This window comes from Anguilla anguilla, chromosome 8 (genome assembly GCF_013347855.1).
Source record: "Anguilla anguilla isolate fAngAng1 chromosome 8, fAngAng1.pri, whole genome shotgun sequence".
Lineage (NCBI taxonomy): Eukaryota > Metazoa > Chordata > Actinopteri > Anguilliformes > Anguillidae > Anguilla > Anguilla anguilla.
Genome location: NC_049208.1, coordinates 53,220,873 through 53,242,650, shown reverse-complemented (window position 1 = coordinate 53,242,650; position 21,778 = coordinate 53,220,873). Strand labels below are relative to the sequence as shown.

Here is a 21,778-nt window from a genome sequence, read left to right as displayed (position 1 = left end):
CTTAGCTGTTAAACATAACAATATTATTCCATTGTGAACCCCGTTTCTTTTTTAGGTGTTACGACAAATAACTTATGCACAGTGCTGTCCTTTCGGCATGTAATTGATAAAATAGGCTACTTCTCAATCAGAAATCCCCCGATCACTTCATATTAGCGCGCGCACACACAATAATTCACACTAAAACATGGCAGAAAGATGACACCATTTTATTGACATATTGTGAATCTATCTTGTGATTACTGTAATGAAGCTGGACGTACCGTTTCATGTTTTTACAGATTTCTCACTGTTAATAATGATTATAGATGTTAAGATAATTTCCGTGTCGGTACTATTGGTTAGATAGATATACTCTTAATAATGAATATTTTCTTGTGATGGAGATGAATATTTGAGGAAAAAAATATTATGGTTTGGTAACGCGAGGCACAAAATAGCCACCCATTCCTTCCGGTATCGCATAGCAAAAACATTTACATGTAAAAATAAAAAATAAAAATTAAATTACATTTGACAAAATGACACTTAGTCACAATAATACATCTTTTAGACCATTAAAAAAACCAACAGATACGCATATATCAAAGTGTTATAAAAACATTTAACATATCTACATTTACTTATATAATTTTGTAACTATGTGGTGGTTTATTGCAATCTTATTGTTACAATATAAGTCCAGCTCCCATACATGACGAATGAAAAAAATACAGATCCATCCACTTCGAAATATTCAGGCACTGTTTTGATTTTCCAATATTGCACCGCTGGCCAATGGGAGCATTTTGAAATACAAACCCCCTCCCCCAACATCCCCCGCAATAAATTCTAACTCATTTTAGCGTTCCCCCTAACTTCAACCCCTTTCCAACTGAAACTCGGTCCAGTATAATATAATATGGCTCTGGGCAGACCGGAGAACTCTGGTATAGTCGTTTTAAGCATAAAAGCAGGTATTTGTGTCTGGCTATACCTTGCACAGTCCACTGAAATACTGGTCAGCCCAGAGCAGGGTCAAGTATGTGTTTGAAACATATTAACTCGCCTGGGCCTGGTAAAACTAAAAAAAAAAGCACTCCCACATATTCCTGAGAATTTTCAGTGATACAAAGCCAAAATGCACACATAAAATGAAATGGTTACTTTTTCGTGACTGTTGAAGGTTAAAGTGGACGATTGTTTTTTTTTTTTGTTTTTTTGTTTGTTTTGTTTTTAAAATTGTCAAGTAACGTACAGGAGTGTTACTAGTCCCTACAAAGAGTTCAAAGTATTTTCAATACTGGGCCTCAGTAGGGAAATTCTGCACTTTTGACTTTCTTTGGTTGATCCTCATTCTTTCATCGAGGAACACCATTTTCTTATTCTCTCCCTTTTCCCTTTCTTTAGTCACTCCCTTTCTTTTCACCTCATCGTGTCTGTGTGCATGTACTCTCTCTCTTCCTCCCTCTCTCTCTCTCTCTCTCTCCCTCCCTCCCTCCTAGCCCTGAGCAGGGGGTGTGAAGGAGGCCGGGCGGATCTTCATTTCGGCGAAGGGGATGGAGAAGTCTTTGCCCTTCCAGCTGGTCCAGATCACCCCCTGCAAAACGCGTCAGGACAGATGAGGGGTCAGGACAGACAGGGGGTCAGGACAGATGAGGGGTCAGGACAGATGAGTGGTCAGGACAGATGAGGGGTCAGGACAGATGGGGGTTCAGGACAGATGAGGGGTCAGGACAGACAGGGGGTCAGGACAGACGAGGGGTCAGGACAGATGAGGGGTCAGGACAGACGGAGGGTCATTCAGACAGCCAACACGACAGGTCACATGACATGCCTCAGCTGACTGAACACTGAGCACCAAGTGCCACAGTGGAAATGCATTTCTCTCCTCAGGCTTTCTGCTGTGTCAAGTTCATTTATACACATCATTATATGTCAGTCACATGACATGTTCTGTTCTGTCGCAATCATTCAGTCAATCAATCAATCAATTAATCAATCAGTCAATCAAAAGGTCTGATCCAAAGAGAGCTATTTTATACAGACTCACCTGGTGGTTGGTGTGGGTGTCGTACAGGCCGTTGAGGTTGGCCTCATGGCAGTTCTTGTACCACCACCCCCCCCTGTAGGACATGGAGCAGCGAGTAATGAAGGGGTTGGGGTCGCGGTCCCACGTGGAGAACGGGCGCTGGTCGTGATATGCCATGGAGTCCCCTGCAGGGGGCAGCAGGGAGCAGAGGAGAATGGAGAAGGGGGAGAGGACGGGGGGATAGAGAAGAGGTGAGATGAGAGGAGAGGGGGAATAGAGGAGGGGTGAGAGGAGGAATGGAAAAGGAGGGAGAGAGGAAAGGAGGAATAGAAAAGGGGTGAGAGAGGAGAGGGGTGAAAGAGAGTGGTAGGGAATGAACAGTAGATAGAACAGAAGGAGGGAAGGAGGGAGGGATGAGGGGGAAAGAAGGAAGGGACAAGGGTTTTGGGGAGAGCAAAAGGAAAGAGCAAAGGAGAGGGGTTTGCGGAGAGTGAAGAAAGGAAGATGAAGGAAGAGAAGAAGGGGTAGGAAGGAGAGAGAAGGAGTAGAGTTGTGTAGAACATTCTTATGTATGTAGCACGATCAAGGTAAATCTGTACAAATTATTACTGTGTTTCTTTCCAGGTTTTATTCTCATCAAACTGTTTGTTCCACCCCTGGCCACACCCTCAGCCCTGCCCCTGGCCACACCCCCAGCCCTGCCCCAAGCCACACCCCCAGCCCTGCCCCCTTACCGGCAGTGCCGGAGTATCCAGACACCCTGATGGCGTAGTACCGCCTCTGCGTGTCCACGGAGAAGGAGGAGTACTGCGCGAAGGCTGACTCCGCCCCCACCCGCAGGTCCACCCGCATTGCCATGGGAACCTTGCTGGTCAGGTTGTGAAGCAGCTCGTTGCCTGGCGACAGAGACGCACGCGATTTCAGGCAAAGGTGCCGGAAGGGATACCCAGAAACAGAGCCTTCTGCTGCTAACGTGCACTGATTGGCTTTCTCGTGGGAAACAGGTTGTGTCCTATTCCTCAGTTAAAATCCCTACAGCGCGCTGAGCAAAACTGGGATGTCCATACAAATGTAGCCTAAACATTTGTTTCATACAGCGGCTCTTTTCCAAGTAGCAGATGGTTTGATGTACGGTGCTACTCACCGTCGACGCCATCTGTAACAAATTAGAGTCCAAAGTACATCAACAGTATTTATGGGCTTGGCTAAGATTCATAGCATATGTTACGCAATCTTAAAATATATATCACAACTTTTGAAACACATGGCTTACCGTAACAACAAATTAACGCTTGAAATTTATTTGTAATTACTACGGGGAGTTCCGGGTTCCACAGTCATAAATATATTCACTGGTGATCCTGACCTCTGATTATAAATTAAACATTAGTGGTGAATTCCGTCATAAAAATGCATATGAATGTCCTGAAGTTTTATATGATGAATTTGCTTGCTAATAAAATCACTGCACAAATATAACCAAACAGTTGTGGTCATAACTAACAGGTTGAGTTTATACACACAATTCCTGTTCAGAAAAACATATAGATTTTCATACACAGCAGACATTTTTAAAAGGCTGTATCAGATAAGAGAGGAGAGAAGACTGTAGAAGTACAGACTCTGGGAAGAAAAACAAGTGACATCACCAAGATGTAATGAAAGTTGAGCTGGATAAATCTCACCGAGCCAGAACTCTCCGGAAAGACTTCCAAAGCCCGCACTGTACTCCTTCCAGCTCCTGAAGAAGTTTGTCCTGCCATCCACTCTCCTCTGAAAGACCTGGAACACACACACACACACACACACACACACACACACACACAGATACACACACACACACAGACACACACACACACACACACAGACACACACACACACACACACACAGCCACACACACACACACACACACACACACAGACACAGATACACACACACACACACACACACACACACACACACACACACACACAGACACACACACACACACGGACACACATTCATACACACACGGACACACATACACGCACCCACACACACACATGCACAAACACAGACATACACACCAACACACACACACACACAGCCATACATACGCGCACACACGGACAGATGTTTTACACATCACTACGTGCTTGTGCGTGTGTGTGTGTGTGCATCTGTATGTGTCTATGTGTGTATATGTGTGTGTGTGCGTGTGTCTGTGTCTGTGTGTGTGTGTGTTGATGCGTGTGGTCATGTGTATGGTCGTGTATGTGTCTGCGTGTGTGTGTTTGCTTGTGTGTGTGTGTGTGTGTGTCTGTGTTTGTGCATGTGTGTGTGTGAATTTGGGCGTGTTTGTGGGCGGGGCCTCACCGTCCAGCCGCCCCCGTCCGTCTCCATGTCGCAGTAGACCGGCACGGCCCCCCCGCGCTTCCCCGCGAGGAAGATCTCCGCCTCCCCCGACTCCTGCATCCCGTTCAGCAGCTCCTGGGAACAGTCTGAGGGGAAGGGGAACCGCAACGTACCTGGGGGGGAGGGGGGGGGGGAGAGAGAGAAACACAATTTCTCATTTGCATTTGCATTTAATGTAATTGACGGCACTTGAAACTGACGCTTGACTGAACAGAGACATTCCGTTTGATATACGTTTAATGTCTGATGCACGTTTCCGCGATTCCTCTGCCCTTGTATCGCTTCCTCACTTCGTTGGGTGGCAGTAAGGAGTGAAAATAAGCAATTGGCATGGTGGCTAATGCTATTAATGTATCTTGATACTTTAGCAACACAAGTCAACTTGTCATGCATATAAAGCACATATGAATTTGAATATGAGTGGGAGAGCAAGAGTAAAAGTTAAAGTGGAGGGGAGAACTGGGGCAGCAGTATAGTGTAATGGGTAAGGAGCTGTTCCCTACCCAAAGGTCACAGGTTCGATTCCCAGGTAGGACACTGCTGTTATACCCTCAAGCAAGGTACTTAACCTGCATTGCTTCAGTGTATGTCCAGCTGTGTAAATGGATGCAATGTAAATGCTGTGTAGAATGTGTGAATTTGTCGCTCTGGATAGGAGTGTCTGCTGAATGCTTGCAATTTAATGTAATGAAAAAGAGAGAAAGAGAGAGAGAGGGAAATCAGAGGAAAAAGAGGAAAGGATAAGTTTGTTTTAATCGAGCTCTTACCAGTGGTGAACTCCGTTGAGCTGGGTGAAGTGTACTGACCCCGCCTCTCTCCCCGCAGGTGAACTGTGTACTTCGACTTTGGAGACAGTCTGGTCAGCTTGTACTGGGTCACGCTGGGGTCAAGGGTCACTTCCTGTTTTGGGGTGTAGGAGCACAGAGGAAAACGATCGTGCTTCAGGTGATCCAGCTGTCTGCTCACCTGTCCGCTCACCTGCCCCCCCCCCCCCCCCCCCTTACCCCCCACCCCATGGTTCTCAAATTCAAATTCACGTTAAATCTCAATATATCCTCTCTCTCTCTCTCTCTCTCTTGCACACTCTTGAGTGTCTCACCTTCGCCTCCTCCCCTGCCGTCTGATAGGTCAGTTTGTAGCCAGTCACTGCCACGGAGGGTGGTTTCCAAGACAGCACAGCCGAGCGCGGGGTCACGTTATTGGCTGTCAGCTTGCGTGGGCCCTCCCCCCCTCTCTCATCGGTTGCTGAAAGGCGGACAGACAGACAGCCACAGGAAGACCGCAGCTCACATTAAGCCTGATTTAGACATCGACAAAAAATGAAAAAGTGTCGCACAACATTTTACATTTAAACTTCAGCAAAGGGCTGTGGAGAGGGTTCTGTTGTCTGTGGTAATGAGACGGCAAACTGCTGATGTTTACGTCTGTGAAAACATTGCGGCGCCAGGTGAAATTACTCAGAAATAGGGGAGGAATAAAATTAATATATAATTTTGTTTCAAAAAAATGATGCAAACAGAAAAAAGAAGGCAGTCTGTCACTCAGATAAACCAAAAATAATGACGTATCCATGACAATGAATTTCAGTGTTCCATATGGCTGTCCAATCAACATTGTGCGACAAAGTATGAAGTTCTGCAACAGAAAAAAAATTCTACAGGTGCATGACACTGAAGAAAAGTCACGCAACACTTTTTTTCCGTTGAAAATACGTCATTTTTGTCATGCGGCATTTGTCGAAAGGGTCATGTGACCAAGTATAAATCAGACTATAGGGTATACTGCACTGATAATGCACTAACGGACGTGTGACATGCGTCTGAGTGTGTATCTTACACAATGAATTACAGAAAAGACGGCGCACAAACACACAGAAAGGAAAGGGAAAGAGAGAGAGAAGAGGGAAGTGACAGAGGGAGTACATTGAAAATAAAGAAAGGAGAGTGGCATTACAGATAGGAAGGGAAGGAGGGAGGAAAGAATGAGTGGAGCTATTATATAAGAACACTACATCTCCAAAAGTATATGGACACCTGCCAACATCTCATCTCATACAAAATTATGGGCATTAATATAGAGTTGGTCCACCCTTTGCTGCTATGACAACCTCCACTCTTCAGGGAAGGATTTATACAGGATGTTGGAGCATTGCTGCAGGGATTTGTTTCCATTCAGCCAGAAGAGCATTAGTGAGGTTGGGCACTGATTTGGTGATTAGGCCTGGCTCGCAGTTTGCTTTCTAATTGATCCCAAAGGTGTTTGATGGGGTTGAGATCAGGGCTCTGTGCAGGCCAGTCAAGTTCTTTCACATAATTCTCGACAAAACCATTTCCATATGGACCTCGCTGTGTGCCCTGTCATACTGAAACAGAAAGGGCCTTGCCAAAACTGTTGGGGAAGCAGAGAATCATCTAGAATATGCTTGTATGCTGTAGCATTAAGATTTGCCTTCACTGGAACTAAGGGGCCTAGCCAGGAAAAACAGACCCAGACCAAGGGGTGTCCAGATACTTTTGGGTATATTGTCCAAATTCCCCTCCTAATCATTTTGCCTACACACTAACGCCCATTTTGTGCAGTTTATGAGAGCTGCCGTTTAGTACAAGGGTTGTCCATTAGTTAAAACTATAAACAAAACACTAAGTTGAAATTGTGAGCAAAACTGTAAACAGAGGCGCCCGTTTAATTTCTTTTTGTTAAATTCTTGTCAAGGTATAGAAACGAATGTTATTACATTATCACAGGCAAAAGATGGTCTACTTCCGCATGGGCAACAGAGGGCGCAATAAGCCTAGTATTTCAGAAGCATCGCATTGGTTGCTTTGTGATTCTCTGGAAACTTCGTAAATGTGTGATGCGCGTGATCAGATCACCTCAGGTGAAATGCACACTGTAATAATATTTTATATTCTGTATCTTTTACACAGGTAAGTGGATCATAAAAACGAATCTAATCATATAATGTACACTTGCGTGAATCGTAACGGTAATCTTTAAGGAAGGAAATGCTGAGTTTGACCGTAGTTCAGCATAACCACGTTAGACTAGCAACGACAGTAAAATGGCGATCGCTGACGAAACAAGTCATGTTAACGTTACATTCACAAGACACACAATGTAGTAATGTCACTGTGGAGCAAATATAAAATAAAACTTGTATTGTTTGTATTGTTATCATCAGCTCTAGCAGACTAGAGCACTGATTTGTTGAATTAGCTGTAGATAATTTACTATTCATTTATTTGGTTCTAGCTTAGCTAACCGCTAGTTTGGTTTATAGTAGCACATCACAGCAGCTAGCCTAGCTTAGCTAACGGTCACCAAGAAGTGAGGGACTCGTGCTATGTGTATCGGTGCAGTTCGTAACATAGCAGCAACGAGTACGTGCCATCCATGACCAGCAGAATGGCTACTTATTCTGTATGTCGGTAGTTAGTGAATCAGCCTGTCATCAGTACACTAATGGAGATTAATATAAATAATTTTAGATTCATGTGATAGCATCAGTAGACTAATGAAGATCAATATTAATAACTAGATTAATGTGATAGCCTTTATAATTGTATGACATACTCTGCCCCTTAATATAGCCTCGTTTTCATACAGAAAGAGTGCAGGGTGTCCCGCAGTAAGAGCACCAGATTAAGAGTTTATCTGTTATCCTTAAAAACACTGTTTTTGCATGATTTGTTAATGCGAGAGTACTTGTTAATGCGAGAGTACCGTGCTAATGGTTGCCGACTTTCAAAGATATTAAAAGGTAATATTAAAGAGTAGTAGAATGTACACTATGATACTATATATATATATATATATATATATATATATATACATATATATATAGGCTATATATATATATCACGATGGAATACTTACGTTTGTCTGATCAGTAAACCAAAGAGTAGTGAACTTGATGCTATGAATGTCTAATTGCAGGTTATTGTATACGAGTTAATGAGTCATAATTTGATTGTTTTGTTTAAGAGAAGCACCGCGTTGGTAGCTTTGTAATTCTGGAAACATTGTCTATATATGATGCCAGTGATCAGATCACTTCAGAAGAAATACACACTCTGATAATTTTTTGCGTTCTGTATCTTTTACACAGATATCAACAAATTAATTAGTTATGTTAGACTGCGCCCCATGCATCATTTTGTGCCTGTAATATATGTACATATATATACTTAAATTAACAAATATCTCATGCGCAGCAGTGGGAAATTATTGTATTAGCACATGCAACTGGATAAATGGTATAGCATAACAAGTGCTTGAAGTTTAGGGAAAAAATTGCGGGCAGTTGCTGCTATAGTAACAAACAGGAATAAAATGGGTTGATGGGCTGCTGCCCTTAATCAATTCGGCCCATCACGGAAAGAAAGAGCATTCCTTTGTAGTATTTTTATTTTCAAATTATAGCCTACCCCCTGGACCTGAACTAAATTTGGGGTAATTCCCTCTGTCTTAATTTGGCTGTGATGCAGACTTAAAAAGAAGCTAGATAAAGCGTGCAAAATGTCCATGCAAGAGTGCCCGCACTGTAAGATGTTTTCTGTAATGTTTTCTAGATGTTTTCTATAACAGCCTTAGGCCCTTGTGGACTTGACGGGAAACGCGCCTTGGAGTCCGCTAGTCGAGAGAATTGGATTCGGCCACAATTAAGCGTAACTCGAAACAGAAGGGGGAGTGATTAGATGGGGCTAGAGTGTGTGTGCATACAGGCTTACTGGCGCTGGTGAGAGGTTTGGATGACGCCTTAATATTTATAAAATTAGTGGGGGTGCTAGTCCCCCCAGTTTTTTCTTTCTCTCTTTTTTTTTTTTTTTTTTTTTTACAGGACAATGTTATGTGAAGTACGTTGCCTACTTAGGCTATATCAATAGCGTTGCATTTGAGATTGACGGTATGTCCATTAGACTTGCATTCTCGTGCAGCCTGTTTTTGATAGGCACGCCATATCCACATGGGCCTCAATCAAATTCTGGCTGGCTGTGGGTGCAAGTGAATTGAGAAAACGGACGGTCGCTCGTTTTTCAGGAAGGCAATCACTTTGTTAACTCTCGGTGTTGCTGGTACTAAATAGTTAATTACTTTTAATGTTTTGTCACTGCAGAACCTGTTCTCGTGTTCCTTTTTTGTGTTCAGAAGCACTAACGTTTGCCGATAACTGTCGTGGTTCATCCTAAAGCAGTCTGGGAACAGAGAAAGTCGTGCTCGTGTCTGGTTGCATAACAAGCATTGTTTTTTGTTTATTTGGGATTGAAGCAGTGATTCTGGAATGGATGTTGCGTATTTTCCTTTTGGGTTCATCGGAGGTTTGCTTAGGGTTAGCAAAGACGTTTGTCTCCTATTTTAAGTTTGTTTCTCAGCTCGCTGGTCTGTAAACAAGGGTGGGTTGTTTCTGGCGGTTCTGTAGTAACTGGGTTGGTGACTCAGCTCACTCTGGCGGAAAAGGGTCTCTCTCTCTCTTTCTCTAGTTTCACGTGCGCTCCCCAGTGTTGCTTAATGTGCAGCCAGCGCCCGTGTGCGCGCATATGCGCACGTGTTTGTGTGGTGTGTGTGCGGTGTGTGGTGTGTCTGTGTGTGTGTGTGTGTGTGGGCGTGTGTGTGTGGGTGCGTGTGTGTGTGCGTGCGTGCGTGCGTGTGTGTGCGTGCCTGTGGTTGTGGGCGCGTGTGTGCAGTACCTTCCACAGTAGTAAAGACGGTGGAGGTCCCGGCGCTCTGTTGGCCGCCCAGCTGGCTGGCGACGGTGACGCTGTACTGCGTGGCGCCCCGCAGGCCCTTCAGCTGGTGCTCTGCAGCGTTACCTGATACTTTGATTCTCACATCCGCAGCTGAGATGGAGAGAGAGTGAGAATGAGGGGGGGAGAGGTGGACCGAGGAGATGCTTTTTGACATCTAATATTTGCACTGCAACTTAAACCACGGCCATGATAGAAAATGAAATGAGTGTAATTCATTATATGGTGAGCCCACCAAAAAAAAAAAAAAAAATCAAACCACAATCCAAAACCACACCAGCATAAAAAACGGGGGAATCTCAGTTTCTCCTTCTGCACACAACACCCTGTGACTGTGACTTCTGTTGCCACTGAAGTAGAGGGGGAGAGAGAGGGAGGGAGGGAGCATCTGCAACAGAGCGAACATCAAACCTCCTGGGAAAGGAAAGGTGCTCTGAAAACATAGCAGAACAACAGGTAGCCACAGCCCGAGAGTGCCGCGACCCCTAGCCTCTGTTCACTGCAATAGATTTTGTTCTGACTATTTTTTACTGCTGTTACTTATAATTATTTGTTAGTCTTATCCTTATAGTGTTGTCCAGAGAGAGAGAGAGAAAGGGTTTTTTTTTTCCTCCTGTAGGGTGATGTAAGCATGACTAAGACACAAACTGTTAGGGAGGTCCAGCATTGTGATGTCACAGACCCTGTTCTGAACCATAAACAATGATGTAGCTGTCCACGGTTGCTAGGGCCGGTCTCCAGAGCAACAGGGCTTTGTTGTGGCTGACATTGATGGCGCGGAGATCCGTGGGTGGGTCAGGAACTGGAGGGGGCAGGGGGGGGTATGGGGGGGGGGGGGGGTTGGGGGGGAGAAGGGTACGGGGGTGTTGGAATGAACAAAAATGAGAAGTTAGAGAGAAACAAATCTGTGTCACTGAAATAAATAGATTGAGCACTGCATGGTTGGGGTTGGTATAGAAGAAAACCTGTACTCTCAAGCATGTGTTTGTTATTTGGGTTTTCCCTTCTGCTGTCTCTAAGGATGCTAATTGACTGCCTGTTTCCTTAATCTAAACCTTGTGTGGTTTCATTAAGAAGCCTTTTTGGGGAGAACTGGGACGAAATCTATGGGGGCCTCATGCTTTGAGAAATGTTCTGACCTACAACCAAACTACCATAAACCCATAAGCCTCTTTGAAGGAACCAATGGAGACATAAATATTACAAGGACATGATATCCCGACCTTTCAAACTGATAGAAAGTACTATGCTGAACAACCTGTTTTTTATATGCAGTGAAGAAACAACACTTAAGTACACCTTTTACCTCCCCTGCACCTGATCAGGTTGTCCTTTTTTATTTTCATAGCTTGTGGTTCTTAGTTTAATGCTCATTAAGGAGGCAGTTTACTGGAATTAAGGTACGTTTCCACTTACCCAGTTTTCTAGATATCTGCTGCAGCTCACCCTGATAAAACGGATCTCAATGGTTCCCTAGCTTTTGTGGCCTCCAATTGCCAAAAAAATTAGGTTTACATTAGAAAAACTCAACAACAAAGTCTCTTTCCAAATATAATGCCACGGTTACTCACTAGCATCAACAGAGCTTACTTTATGCACAGTTGTTTTTAAACAATGTTTCAGCATTGTCATAACATCAATGTTGTAACATTTCCCCAGAACACTGGCGTGCTTTGGTTGAGTTTATAGAATGTGGTTTTTTTAATGAAACCGTGCACAAATTAAGCTCTGTGGTAGTTCGTGAGTGACTGAGGCTGTCCGTGTTAGGACTGTACATTACATTTACATTACATTTACTTGGCAGACGCTTTTATCCAAAGCGACGTACAGAAAATGCATTTCATGGTCATAGACAACTGCTGAACACAGGTTCAGTAAGGTACAATACTTATTTTGTACAGCTATTTCTAGCCAAGAACACAGTTCACAGTGAACACTATTCTGACCTAACCTCTGCAAAGCCAACTAGGCAGAAGAATAAGTACTTTTCCTCCACTGGGGGATTAATTGCACTTCAATCCCAGAGCTTTGCACTTGTGTGTGAACAGCAAGTCCCTCTGGATAAACGGCAGTAAAGTACAGGTCGGATAACAATTGCAGCGGCTGCAACACAGGTGTTTAATTTCAGCGGACGACCGGTCCAATTTTTGCGAATTCCGGCATGCATGGAGTCAAGTGTAGCGATGCTGGACAGGCCTGGTATTTGATAATTACAGCTAGCAAAGCTGCATTATCTCACCAGAAAGAAGGGGGGGGGGGTGATTATGGGGGCCAGGTTAGTGTCAGCTTTCGACGCCAAAAAATGGCTGGACGCGCCGATGTTTCCCAGGCGGAAATGGTGATGTCAGGGAGGAATGTGGAGGGGAAAGGCCTCATCTGCAAATGGCAGAAGACAGACGTGTGTACTCCAGGTTCGTGATGTGTGCCCTTTCATTCAAAGCGCATTGGCTACGCGCACCAGTGACATTGCAAATTTCTACCTGGGTTTTAGAGTGGCCAGTTTCAGGGACTGCGGTGGCGCCACACCCTGTTAAGTGACTTCACGTCTCTGCCTCTGTGTCTTATTTAGTTCGCTTGCTGTGTCAGATGTCTGGTCATGTTGCTTTGTAAAACAGAGTGACTTCATTGGCATAAATGACGAAAGGAGAGCTGAGTTTTCAAACTACAAGCTAAGAAAATAGGAGCGGGATGCTAAAAGAGCAGGCTACTTACGTGTGACAACAAGGCCTTTGACTGGGTCACTCTCATCCAATCCCAGCAGGGAAATCACACTGACCTCATAGGTGGAGCCAGGGGAGAGTTGAGAGAGAGGCACAGTGGAATTCTTGGAGTCCACGGCCACAGAGATGGGCTCCCCTGGGGCACAGAGGGAAGTGCATTGTGGGTAAAAATAAGAAGACAACAAAGGCACGTTTTTGTCTGCTGCTGGATGGCATCAAACTTTTTGCGGTATTCCACAAGTCTACCAAACTTTGAACTACAATGAAAATTTGACCATTGTTGACTGGTGCATCTGTGACTTTCAATCAGTCATGTACCTGTATGTGTTCCCATGACTTTGAAGCTAGAGATGATGTTCTTACTTTCTCTGGTGTTTGTATGTGCACGTGATCTTGAAGCTAGTGATGAGAGTATTACCATCTCTGGAGTGTGTGTATGTGACCTTGAAGCTAGAGGTGAGACTCTTACCTTCTCTGGTGTGTGTGTAGGTGACCCTGAAGCTAGATATGACTCTTACCTTTTCTGGTGTGTGTGTGTGTACATGGCCTTGAAGCTAGAGGTGAGACTCTTACCTTCTCTGGTGTGTGTAGGTGACCCTGAAGCTAGAGATGAGACTCTTACCTTCTCTGGTGTTTGTGTACGTGACCTTGAAGCCAGACACGGGGCTCTTAGGCTTGGCCCAGGAGACGATGAGAGAGGACTCGGTCACGTTGCTGAAGGAGAGGTCAGAGGGTGGCTCAGGGCCTGGTGCGAAGATGAAGCAGAGAAGAGGGAGTGAGGGAATGTGAAAGAGAGAGAGAGAGAAAGAGAAAGAGAAAGAAAGACACAAGCGAGGGACAGAGAGGGAAGGCCAGGAGATGGACAGATAAGAGTGAGAGGCTTGAAAGGAAGAATGGTGGATGAGAAGTAGGAACCAAACACACACACACACACACACACACATACCACAAGCACACACACATACACCAGAAAACACACACTCACCACAGCAAACTCTCTCTCTCTCACACACACATACGAGGTACACACACACACACACACTTAAGACTTAAGACTTAAGACGTAAGACTTTGACATGACCACCAGGGGGCCCTCATACTGTTGACAGTATACACGTACATACAGTACACACTTATGCATTGCCCGTGATTGTTAGTATTCATATGATTGCATATGTATATATGTGCAGTCCATTCATATATACAATATATACAGTACATTATATGGTACATGTACAGCATATACAGACAGAGGGTGCTGTTGGCGCTGTTAATGCCACTGATCTGATCCTGTTCGGAGAACACAGTAGAATAGAAGGTAAAATGATCACGTGATATTAGTGATGCTGAGCTGGTCTTTCAGTCCTGAAAGGAAGAATGAAATGGATGGAAGAGGAATGAGTGAAGGAAAAATAATTACTTTTAAAATGTAAAAATGGTGAAAAAAAATGGTGAAATTTGAATATGTAAAAAAAAAACAGATAAAAAGGTTAAATATCGCAACCAAATTGTGTGATGAAGGGAGTATAACAGAGATGATGAATAGGTATAAGATATACGGTGGCCAACAGATTTTCAACCCTGGGGAAAAATTATTTTTAAATAAAAAAACAACTCCATTCACTGACAATGGATTAATGGACTTCAAAACACAAAAAATATGAATCAATATTTAGGTCAGCAGGTGACCAGTTAATTGATTCATCGGTAGCAGTTTTCACTGATTAAAAAAAAAAAAAAAAAAAACCTTTGGGGCCAACCATGGTCTTACCCTGAGTTTGAGGAGGATGGTGAGGAGAGGCAGGGAAGATGGCAGACTGTAAGCTAACCCTGAGAGAGAGAAGATCAGATCAGGAATAAGAGAGTGAGGGATGTCACAAAGGTCCTCATGAATATTAATGATCATTAATATTCATGGAATGGGTGTGAGGCACATGGATCTTTTTGGAGGTGACGTATAACAGTACAGTACATTGTAAAACAGAGCCTGAAACTTGTCTATGTTGAGCTTCTAATTATAGCCTTTCTGTTAATTCCTCAAATTTGCTTGTTACGGGATGCTTCCTTTATCCTGAATTCAGAGTCCTGATATATGTCCTTATGGTTTGAGGCCATGGTTATCAACCCTGGTGACCCACAGGCTATGCCGGTACTAGATACAATTCAGAACTTCATTTAACAATTAAAGCAGCTGATTAGTTAGCTTGCCTCGTGTGGTTTCTTGGACCTTAACTGGTTGCTGATTTTGAGGTAAAAACAAAAACTTGCGGTCCAGTGGACCAGGGTTGAGAACCAACGGTTTGAGAAAGCACCAACTTGATTAGGTAGAGAATATGCAATATTGTCATCCTGAGATAATGTGCCTCCACTCCACTAGGGGGTGCTCAGTATCGCTGTCCCTGTAGTGTGATAATCTCAGTGTGTTTCTTCACAATGTACCCAGTATGAGTTGCACTCATCACAGTTCTGTACGAAACAGATGTGTTCAGAAGACAAAGGGTTAAACACACCACACAACAGTGCAATCTCAATTAATCAGTGGCAGCAGGATTAATTGTTTGTTACATGAATCTTGATTAATTAAAGCGTGGCACTGTCTGTGTGAAAGTGCTTTAATTGAAAGCCGTGGTCTTCCAGTGCCATTGAAACCACAAAATGAAAGCAACACAACACGTGAATAAGCAACAATTACCAGACGCAAACACAGACACACAGAACATGCTTACTCCTAAAATAGCTGTGACTCAGTCAAAACTGGATAATTTTCAACTCAAAAAATAATCCCTGAAGTTAAATATATTATTTCAGGAAACAGCTGGTATGCACCTGTTGCTATAAATTGACAAAATGGTAACGCTTCATAATATGGCACAGTTATAAATGCTGAATAAGTTATTAACAACTGCATCCTGCATCATTGATTGTAATTGTTTGATGGTTGACTGGTGTTAATTACTGTTAGTAAGTGTGTTACCAAATTGCATTGCATTTGTCGGATACACATAATTAGTAATGGCTTATGGATTGTCTTCATGCCCCTGAGGTAGGGTGTGTGAAAGTCACCTAGAGTTTGAGTTGCATAAATGCCCCAAGCCACTCACCGGGCACCTGTGAGACACCAGTTCGCAGTGAAAGATGCTGTACGTTGCGAGTTGTTCTCAGTGAAAGATGCTATAGGTTACCCGTTCTCAGAGAGATCTTGCAGGTTGCCTATTGCTGGCAGCTAGAGATCACACTAGTTACCAGTTGTTGTCAAGGACATATCATGTCAATCAAAAACTGGAAATGAGGAAAGATACTAAAAAACAACAGTACATTTTTGATTATGTGTAATGCAATTATTACTCAAAGAATGCAATTATTAATTATTAATCTTTATCAGAGAAGAATAACAACCATATTCTGAAGTGTTACCAGTTTATAGTCGTGAGGGGGTCATTTTATGAATGTCTAAATATCTACTCTTTTCACTTTTATATGGCATGTATAACTAATTTTCTATGTATTTATATTTGCAAGATCTTTAAACATTATATGATGCATGAAATGTAATGGATCATATATGCATGAAAGTCTACATATAGTAGTGTGCAATGTGGAATATGTAAAATGGTCCTCATGATTTAACAGGCATTATTTTTAAAATCAGGTTTTTGTGGTGTATTGATCCCAAAATATATAATCAAGCGGTGTGGGGGATGCCAGGAAGGGAAGGGATGAGAGTGGAGATGGGGAGTGGGGGGTGGGTACCTGTGCTGACTGTAAACTGGTGGATTTTGGACCGAAACCCAGGCCCTGTACCGGACAGCATCAGGGAGTAGTTAGTCTGCGGGGCGAGGTCCTGGAACAGGAGGGAACGGGCAGAGCCTGGGAGGACCTGGGTGAATTTTGGGGTCTTCTCGTGTGGTCTGGCGGGGAAGTGGGTTTCACTCCTGCTTCCATCTTCAGTCCTGCCCTGATCTTTACCTAGTCTGCCTTCATCCACCACTTGATCCTCTTCCTCATCTTCCTCCTCCTTTCTCTCCCCCTCTTTCTCCCTCTGGGTCCCGCCCTTACCTCCATACTCCCTGCGGATCACAGTGAAGTTCTGGTAGATTCCAGATGTTACCTCCCAGATAAGGACAAACCCCCTAGAGGTGACGTTCTGTGCCTCAATAGATGTGAAGCCTGGGCCCGTTCTTGGAGCACTGCCCCCCAGATCTGTTTCATTCTTTCGGACGCCTGTGCCAACCGGGGAATAAATGACCGCCTTTCTGAAGCCGACCCGTTTAGAGGGGCTCGTGTTTGGGTTTGGGCGTACCTGGGTGGAGGTGATGTTGCGGCCTATTTTGGAATAACCTTGCTGCCTTGCTTTAACTTTGGAGCTGTTGTTTCTGAGGGCTGGTTCACTGGGGCTCACTCTGGTTTCTGTACTGTTTGTATTTTCTGGACTGTAACCACCTTGTTGTCTGTGGAGGTCATTGGGCGCCCTGGGTCTGTGGTACTGACCTTGGGATGGGTGATGGGGTGCACCCTGGCTTTGAGGACGGAGTACTCTCTGGTTTGGGTGACGGGGTGCACCCTGGTTTGGGGGACGGGGTGCACCCTGGTTTGGGGGACGGGGTGCACCCTGGTTTGGACGACGGGGTGCACCCTGGTTTGGCCGAGTCCTGTTGAGGAATGGACCTATATGAGGACGGCGAAGGGGAGGGGTCCTAAGATGAGGGTGCCCTGGCCTCAGTGGACCTCCCTCTTTCCCCTCTCTCCCTGTTTTCCCCCCTCCCTCCACCCCATTCTTCCCCTCATCCCCGCTGGAATCCATCAGTCCATTAGGGATTGCACTCTCATGGGTCATGTCAGCTTTGGTTGTCAAGGATACAGTCTCCAGGGAGCCCCCTTTGTCCTCCTCCCTTAAGCTTCCAGAATGTTGATCTGCAGTTCCATCAAGGTCTGTGTCTGTACCAGTCGTCATGGGCACATTCTTCAGCGAGCCCCCTTTGTCTTCCAGCCCTTGGTTTCCAGAATGTGAATCTCGAGGTCCATCAGGGTCTGTACCTGTATCAGTCTTCATGGACACACTCTCCAGGGAACCCCCTTTGTCTTCTGGATTTCTGGAATATACCTGTGAATCACTCTCTGATTCGCTTTTAGGGGTACTGGGACCTGTGGTATGACTGGGCGGGGCCAGGGATTGTTTGGACCCTTCCTGGGAGTTTGCTATTCCAGTTTGGTCAGGCAGGTTGATTTGGCTTTCGTCCTCAGACAGTCTTGATGCTGGGAGAAGGGATGGAGAAGAAGCTGTGGGTAGGGCAGAGAGTGGGGTTTGCTGCTTGTCCTTGGCTTCCTGCTGTTTGTCCTTAGCTTCCTGCTGCTCAGAAGACTCTTTGGTCTGGGTGATCTGCATTTGCCCCTGTGCCCTGCCATTGACTAATGGTTCTCCTTGAGGTTCATGATCATCCCTGCCTTTTTTCCTCGAGTCTGAACCAGCCATGTCTGTCGTGATGTTAATGTCACTCCCAACTGCATGGTCGCCTCTCTCAAGTCCACTGGCTGCACCCACCCCCGCCCCATCCCCCTCCCTGTGCCCCGCTCCTCTGGCTCCACCCTCAGACCCTGGTTTTTTTCCCAACATCCAAACAGTACCATTCACTCTCCTGTATCCCACCTTCACCTTCTTTTTAATGTTGATGTGGGGGATATTTCCCCTAGGCATAGTCGTCTGCTTCACAGCCTCTTTCCTTGCTCCAGTTTCTCTGCCTATCTCAGGATTTGCATGACTTTCAGAGCCAACTGGTGATTGGTTTGAGGGTGTTTGGTTCCCACCCCTTCCCTGAGAATTGTGTAAGGTATGGTCGGTTCCGACTTCAGGTACATTTAATTCCTCCAGGGGTCTCTTCCCCGCATCAGTCTGTAAGGTTGCCCCATGTGTGATGAGGGTGGGTTGTCTGGGTTTTGGTCCAGCTGTGTGAATCATCTTCTTTGCTCCGAACACTGGACGTTTGATTCCTGGCTGCTTCTGCCAAGCCTTGCCCTGAACTGGCCTGGTGCCGTTTAAATGTGCCCAACCCGGAACCTTGGTTTTTTTGGCCACGAGTGGTCCCCCTGGCAGTTTGGGCCTGGCCCCGTCTTCGCGTTTGTCCTGCGGATTTGCGGAACCAGTTCTCATGGGGCGCAGGTCCGCCTCGGTTCTGTCGCCGTCTCCTTCCCTGTCTCTTTCTAAATGGCCTCTCCACACCTTCATCCCATCGGCATTGTGCTCATCCTCCTGCTCAGTTTTCTTGTAGAACACATTCTCGCCTGGTTTTGTCTTCCCTGGCACGCCCCCCTCCGACCCTACTTCCACGGTCACAGTTTCCACGGTCGCATCAGTATCTAAGCTGGTGGCTTTCCCTGTAGGCAGGGGACGGGCTGCTGGAATGACAAACCTGCTGTTTAGTTATTTAGCTTCAGCCTGTTATTTGGCCCGTGGAAAGAAACCCTGTTTCTTGTATTAAGTACAGCAGTAGGTGCTAAAATTTGAAATGAACATAATAGCAATGAATAAACAGTATCTGACGAGGCATGCGGTAGTAAAGGGGCAGTGGTGCTTCATGAATCCCAAAATGGGTTCAAAAATAAATCAACAACTTGCTGATTTGAACCAGCCATGTTGTTTTTGCTAAGGAGTGAGAGGTCCTTTGATTGGTTCATACAAATTGGTGATTGGCAGCACCCAGTAGCTCTGCCCAGAATGGAATTCTGGAAACCTCATTCTCCTGTCCCTAGAATAAACAGTCGATACCATTTGTGGCAGTTTGTGCAGGGCAAACTTCAGCTTTGTTTTTCATAGTTTGCTTTCATAACATAGTTATGTTCAGGCACTCGACTGGTACAAATATGCAATGTAAGTACGCAGTTATAACAGGTTATAATTATGAAGAAAATTGATATGCTATATGTAAGAAGTTAATTACATATAAGCATAGAAAAGCCATAGTGGAAAAATTTTGCCAAATAATGTTTCTGCACAAAAATGCTCCACTGAAACAAAAAGGTCAGTTTAGTCTGACATTTGAATTATGTTGACATTATAAAATAAATATTTGTGAACTTATTTCATTTTATACTTGGTGTGGACGTAGTGGTATTTGCCAGTAAGAAAGAGCAAGAGGGACAGAGAGCAATCAAGCCTTTGAGTGAGTGTGTGCGCTTGTATTTGCATGTATCCCAGCATCGATGCTGAAGGGTCTCTCCCCTCCTTCAAGCCAATCAGTGCAGACAGTCCACAGTGTACCCTGCAAAACCGGCAATCACGTTAGTGCACGTTAACGTTGTAGGCACAATCTCTTCAGACCTACTGGGAGAAGAAAAGGAGAGGTTCTTTCGTTGAGTCAGTCAGGTCCCACGTCGGAATCAGCCTTCAGAAAAACCCTGATCTCATGAGGGATAAGGGGGGTTATTGATATGCACAGTGACAGAACAGTCAGAGAGGGAAGTTTCTGTCTTTTGCCCAGGAATTAGTCTGTGGTCCACGTGGACTTCCTGTGTCTAAATCCCCATAAATATTCCTGTTCATTTTAATTTTCACATTCATTCACTCCCTTCAGGCTTCCTCTATCTGTTCAAAATCTCTCAGTACCTCTCCCCACCTCCTTTCTCTCTCAGTTTCAGTTAATTGTTTTTACTGCATTACAGGCGCTAAATATAATATGCATTTTGAACCTTATCAAATATTAAGAAAGTGGGTTACAGCGTTCCTTTTTAATAGGCTACTCATGATATAGCTACTGTATGCTACAACTATAAGTAGGCTATTTATATTGCTAAAATAATGATGACAGCCTTAAGAGTAACCAATTAAAAATTGATTTCAATTAAAAACATATTCTGGACATTGATATGCTTTTTTAAATAAAAAAACTAGCTTTTTTTGTAGCTTTCTTCCACCTGTATTCATCTCTCTGTTCTTTCTATTCCCTCTCTCTTTCATTTAATTTTTTCTTTTCATTCATCCCGTCCCCTTGATTATTGAGACATAATGCGTGATGTAAGCTCATCGCTCAGGACGGCGGGAGGAAATGTCGGGGTAAATCATTCCCAGATGGATCGTCATATAGCCCCAACCCCTGTGTATCACCCATACAACACCTGCTCTTCCGTACAGTATCCACATACGCCGTGCATTAGAAACTCCAGAACGCTTTCGCATCCGTGCGCAAGCCTCCCCATGACCTGACAAATCTCAGACAGGACTTTGTATAAACCTGGCAACCTGAAGCAGAATTCCACTTGGAAAGTGGATGTGATTTGGATAACCGACCACTGGCGGTTCCCTGATTCCACTTTCCCACACCGTATGCAAATTATGCGCCAACTTCCAAGGGCGCCATCTGCACTACTCGATGTGTTTGCTCTTGGCTCGCAAAAGGCTGACTCTACATTAGATTCCCCATCATGGGTGGATTCTGACATGCCTTGGTGACATTAGTGACTGAAGGACTCACCAGGTATAGCCTCCACTTTGATTGGCTGGCTCTGGCTCATCCCCTTCTCAGACACCAGAGTGATGTCATACAAACGGCCCGCCTCCAAACCGGTGATGTGGGCGGAGTCTCTCTCGGGTGGTAGGGTCATTTCCTGCCTGCCTGGCTCCCCTCCTTCACTCTGACTGGCCGAGATGGAGAGGCGGTACCTGTCAATATCCGCCAAGGGAGGCTCCCATTGGACGATAACTGATGTGGTAGTTGTCTTCACAACACGGAGGTTTTTGGGTCCAGAAATCACTGAAATTAGAATACAATAGAATTGAAAAATGAACAAATGCTGAAATCATTACCATCCAGGGGAAACATTTAATGCATTTGTAAAAGGTATATATGGGGATTTTAGCAAAACATAGTTAATACATTTTATTGACTGTCGATAAGGGAACCAAACCATGAAACCCCCC

At 44.6% G+C, this 21,778-nt stretch overlaps 1 protein-coding gene across 4 annotated transcripts in view; it reads right to left on the bottom strand.

The window, feature by feature from the left end:
- Positions 1-193: 193 nt before the first annotated feature.
- The window catches only part of LOC118233604 (tenascin-X-like), a 34,957-nt gene continuing 13,372 nt past the window's right edge, over positions 194-21,778 (bottom strand). The window contains exons 6-18 of one of the 4 annotated variants that reach the window (XM_035429392.1): positions 21,333-21,611; positions 16,621-19,260; positions 13,493-13,615; positions 12,863-13,006; positions 10,833-10,952; positions 10,094-10,243; positions 5,506-5,651; positions 5,174-5,306; positions 4,368-4,519; positions 3,697-3,793; positions 2,746-2,907; positions 2,033-2,196; positions 194-1,579 (exon numbers count right to left, since the gene is read on the bottom strand). In XM_035429392.1, the coding sequence (XP_035285283.1) occupies positions 1,481-1,579; positions 2,033-2,196; positions 2,746-2,907; positions 3,697-3,793; positions 4,368-4,519; positions 5,174-5,306; positions 5,506-5,651; positions 10,094-10,243; positions 10,833-10,952; positions 12,863-13,006; positions 13,493-13,615; positions 16,621-19,260; positions 21,333-21,611 (4,409 nt within the window). In that variant the 3' untranslated portion in view covers positions 194-1,480. Of the gene's footprint in view, positions 1,580-2,032; positions 2,197-2,745; positions 2,908-3,696; positions 3,794-4,367; positions 4,520-5,173; positions 5,307-5,505; positions 5,652-10,093; positions 10,244-10,832; positions 10,953-12,862; positions 13,007-13,492; positions 13,616-14,641; positions 14,701-16,620; positions 19,261-21,332; positions 21,612-21,778 lie in introns of those variants that run through there. The other 3 variants (XM_035429393.1, XM_035429394.1, XR_004766539.1) reach the window with 3 other exon arrangements.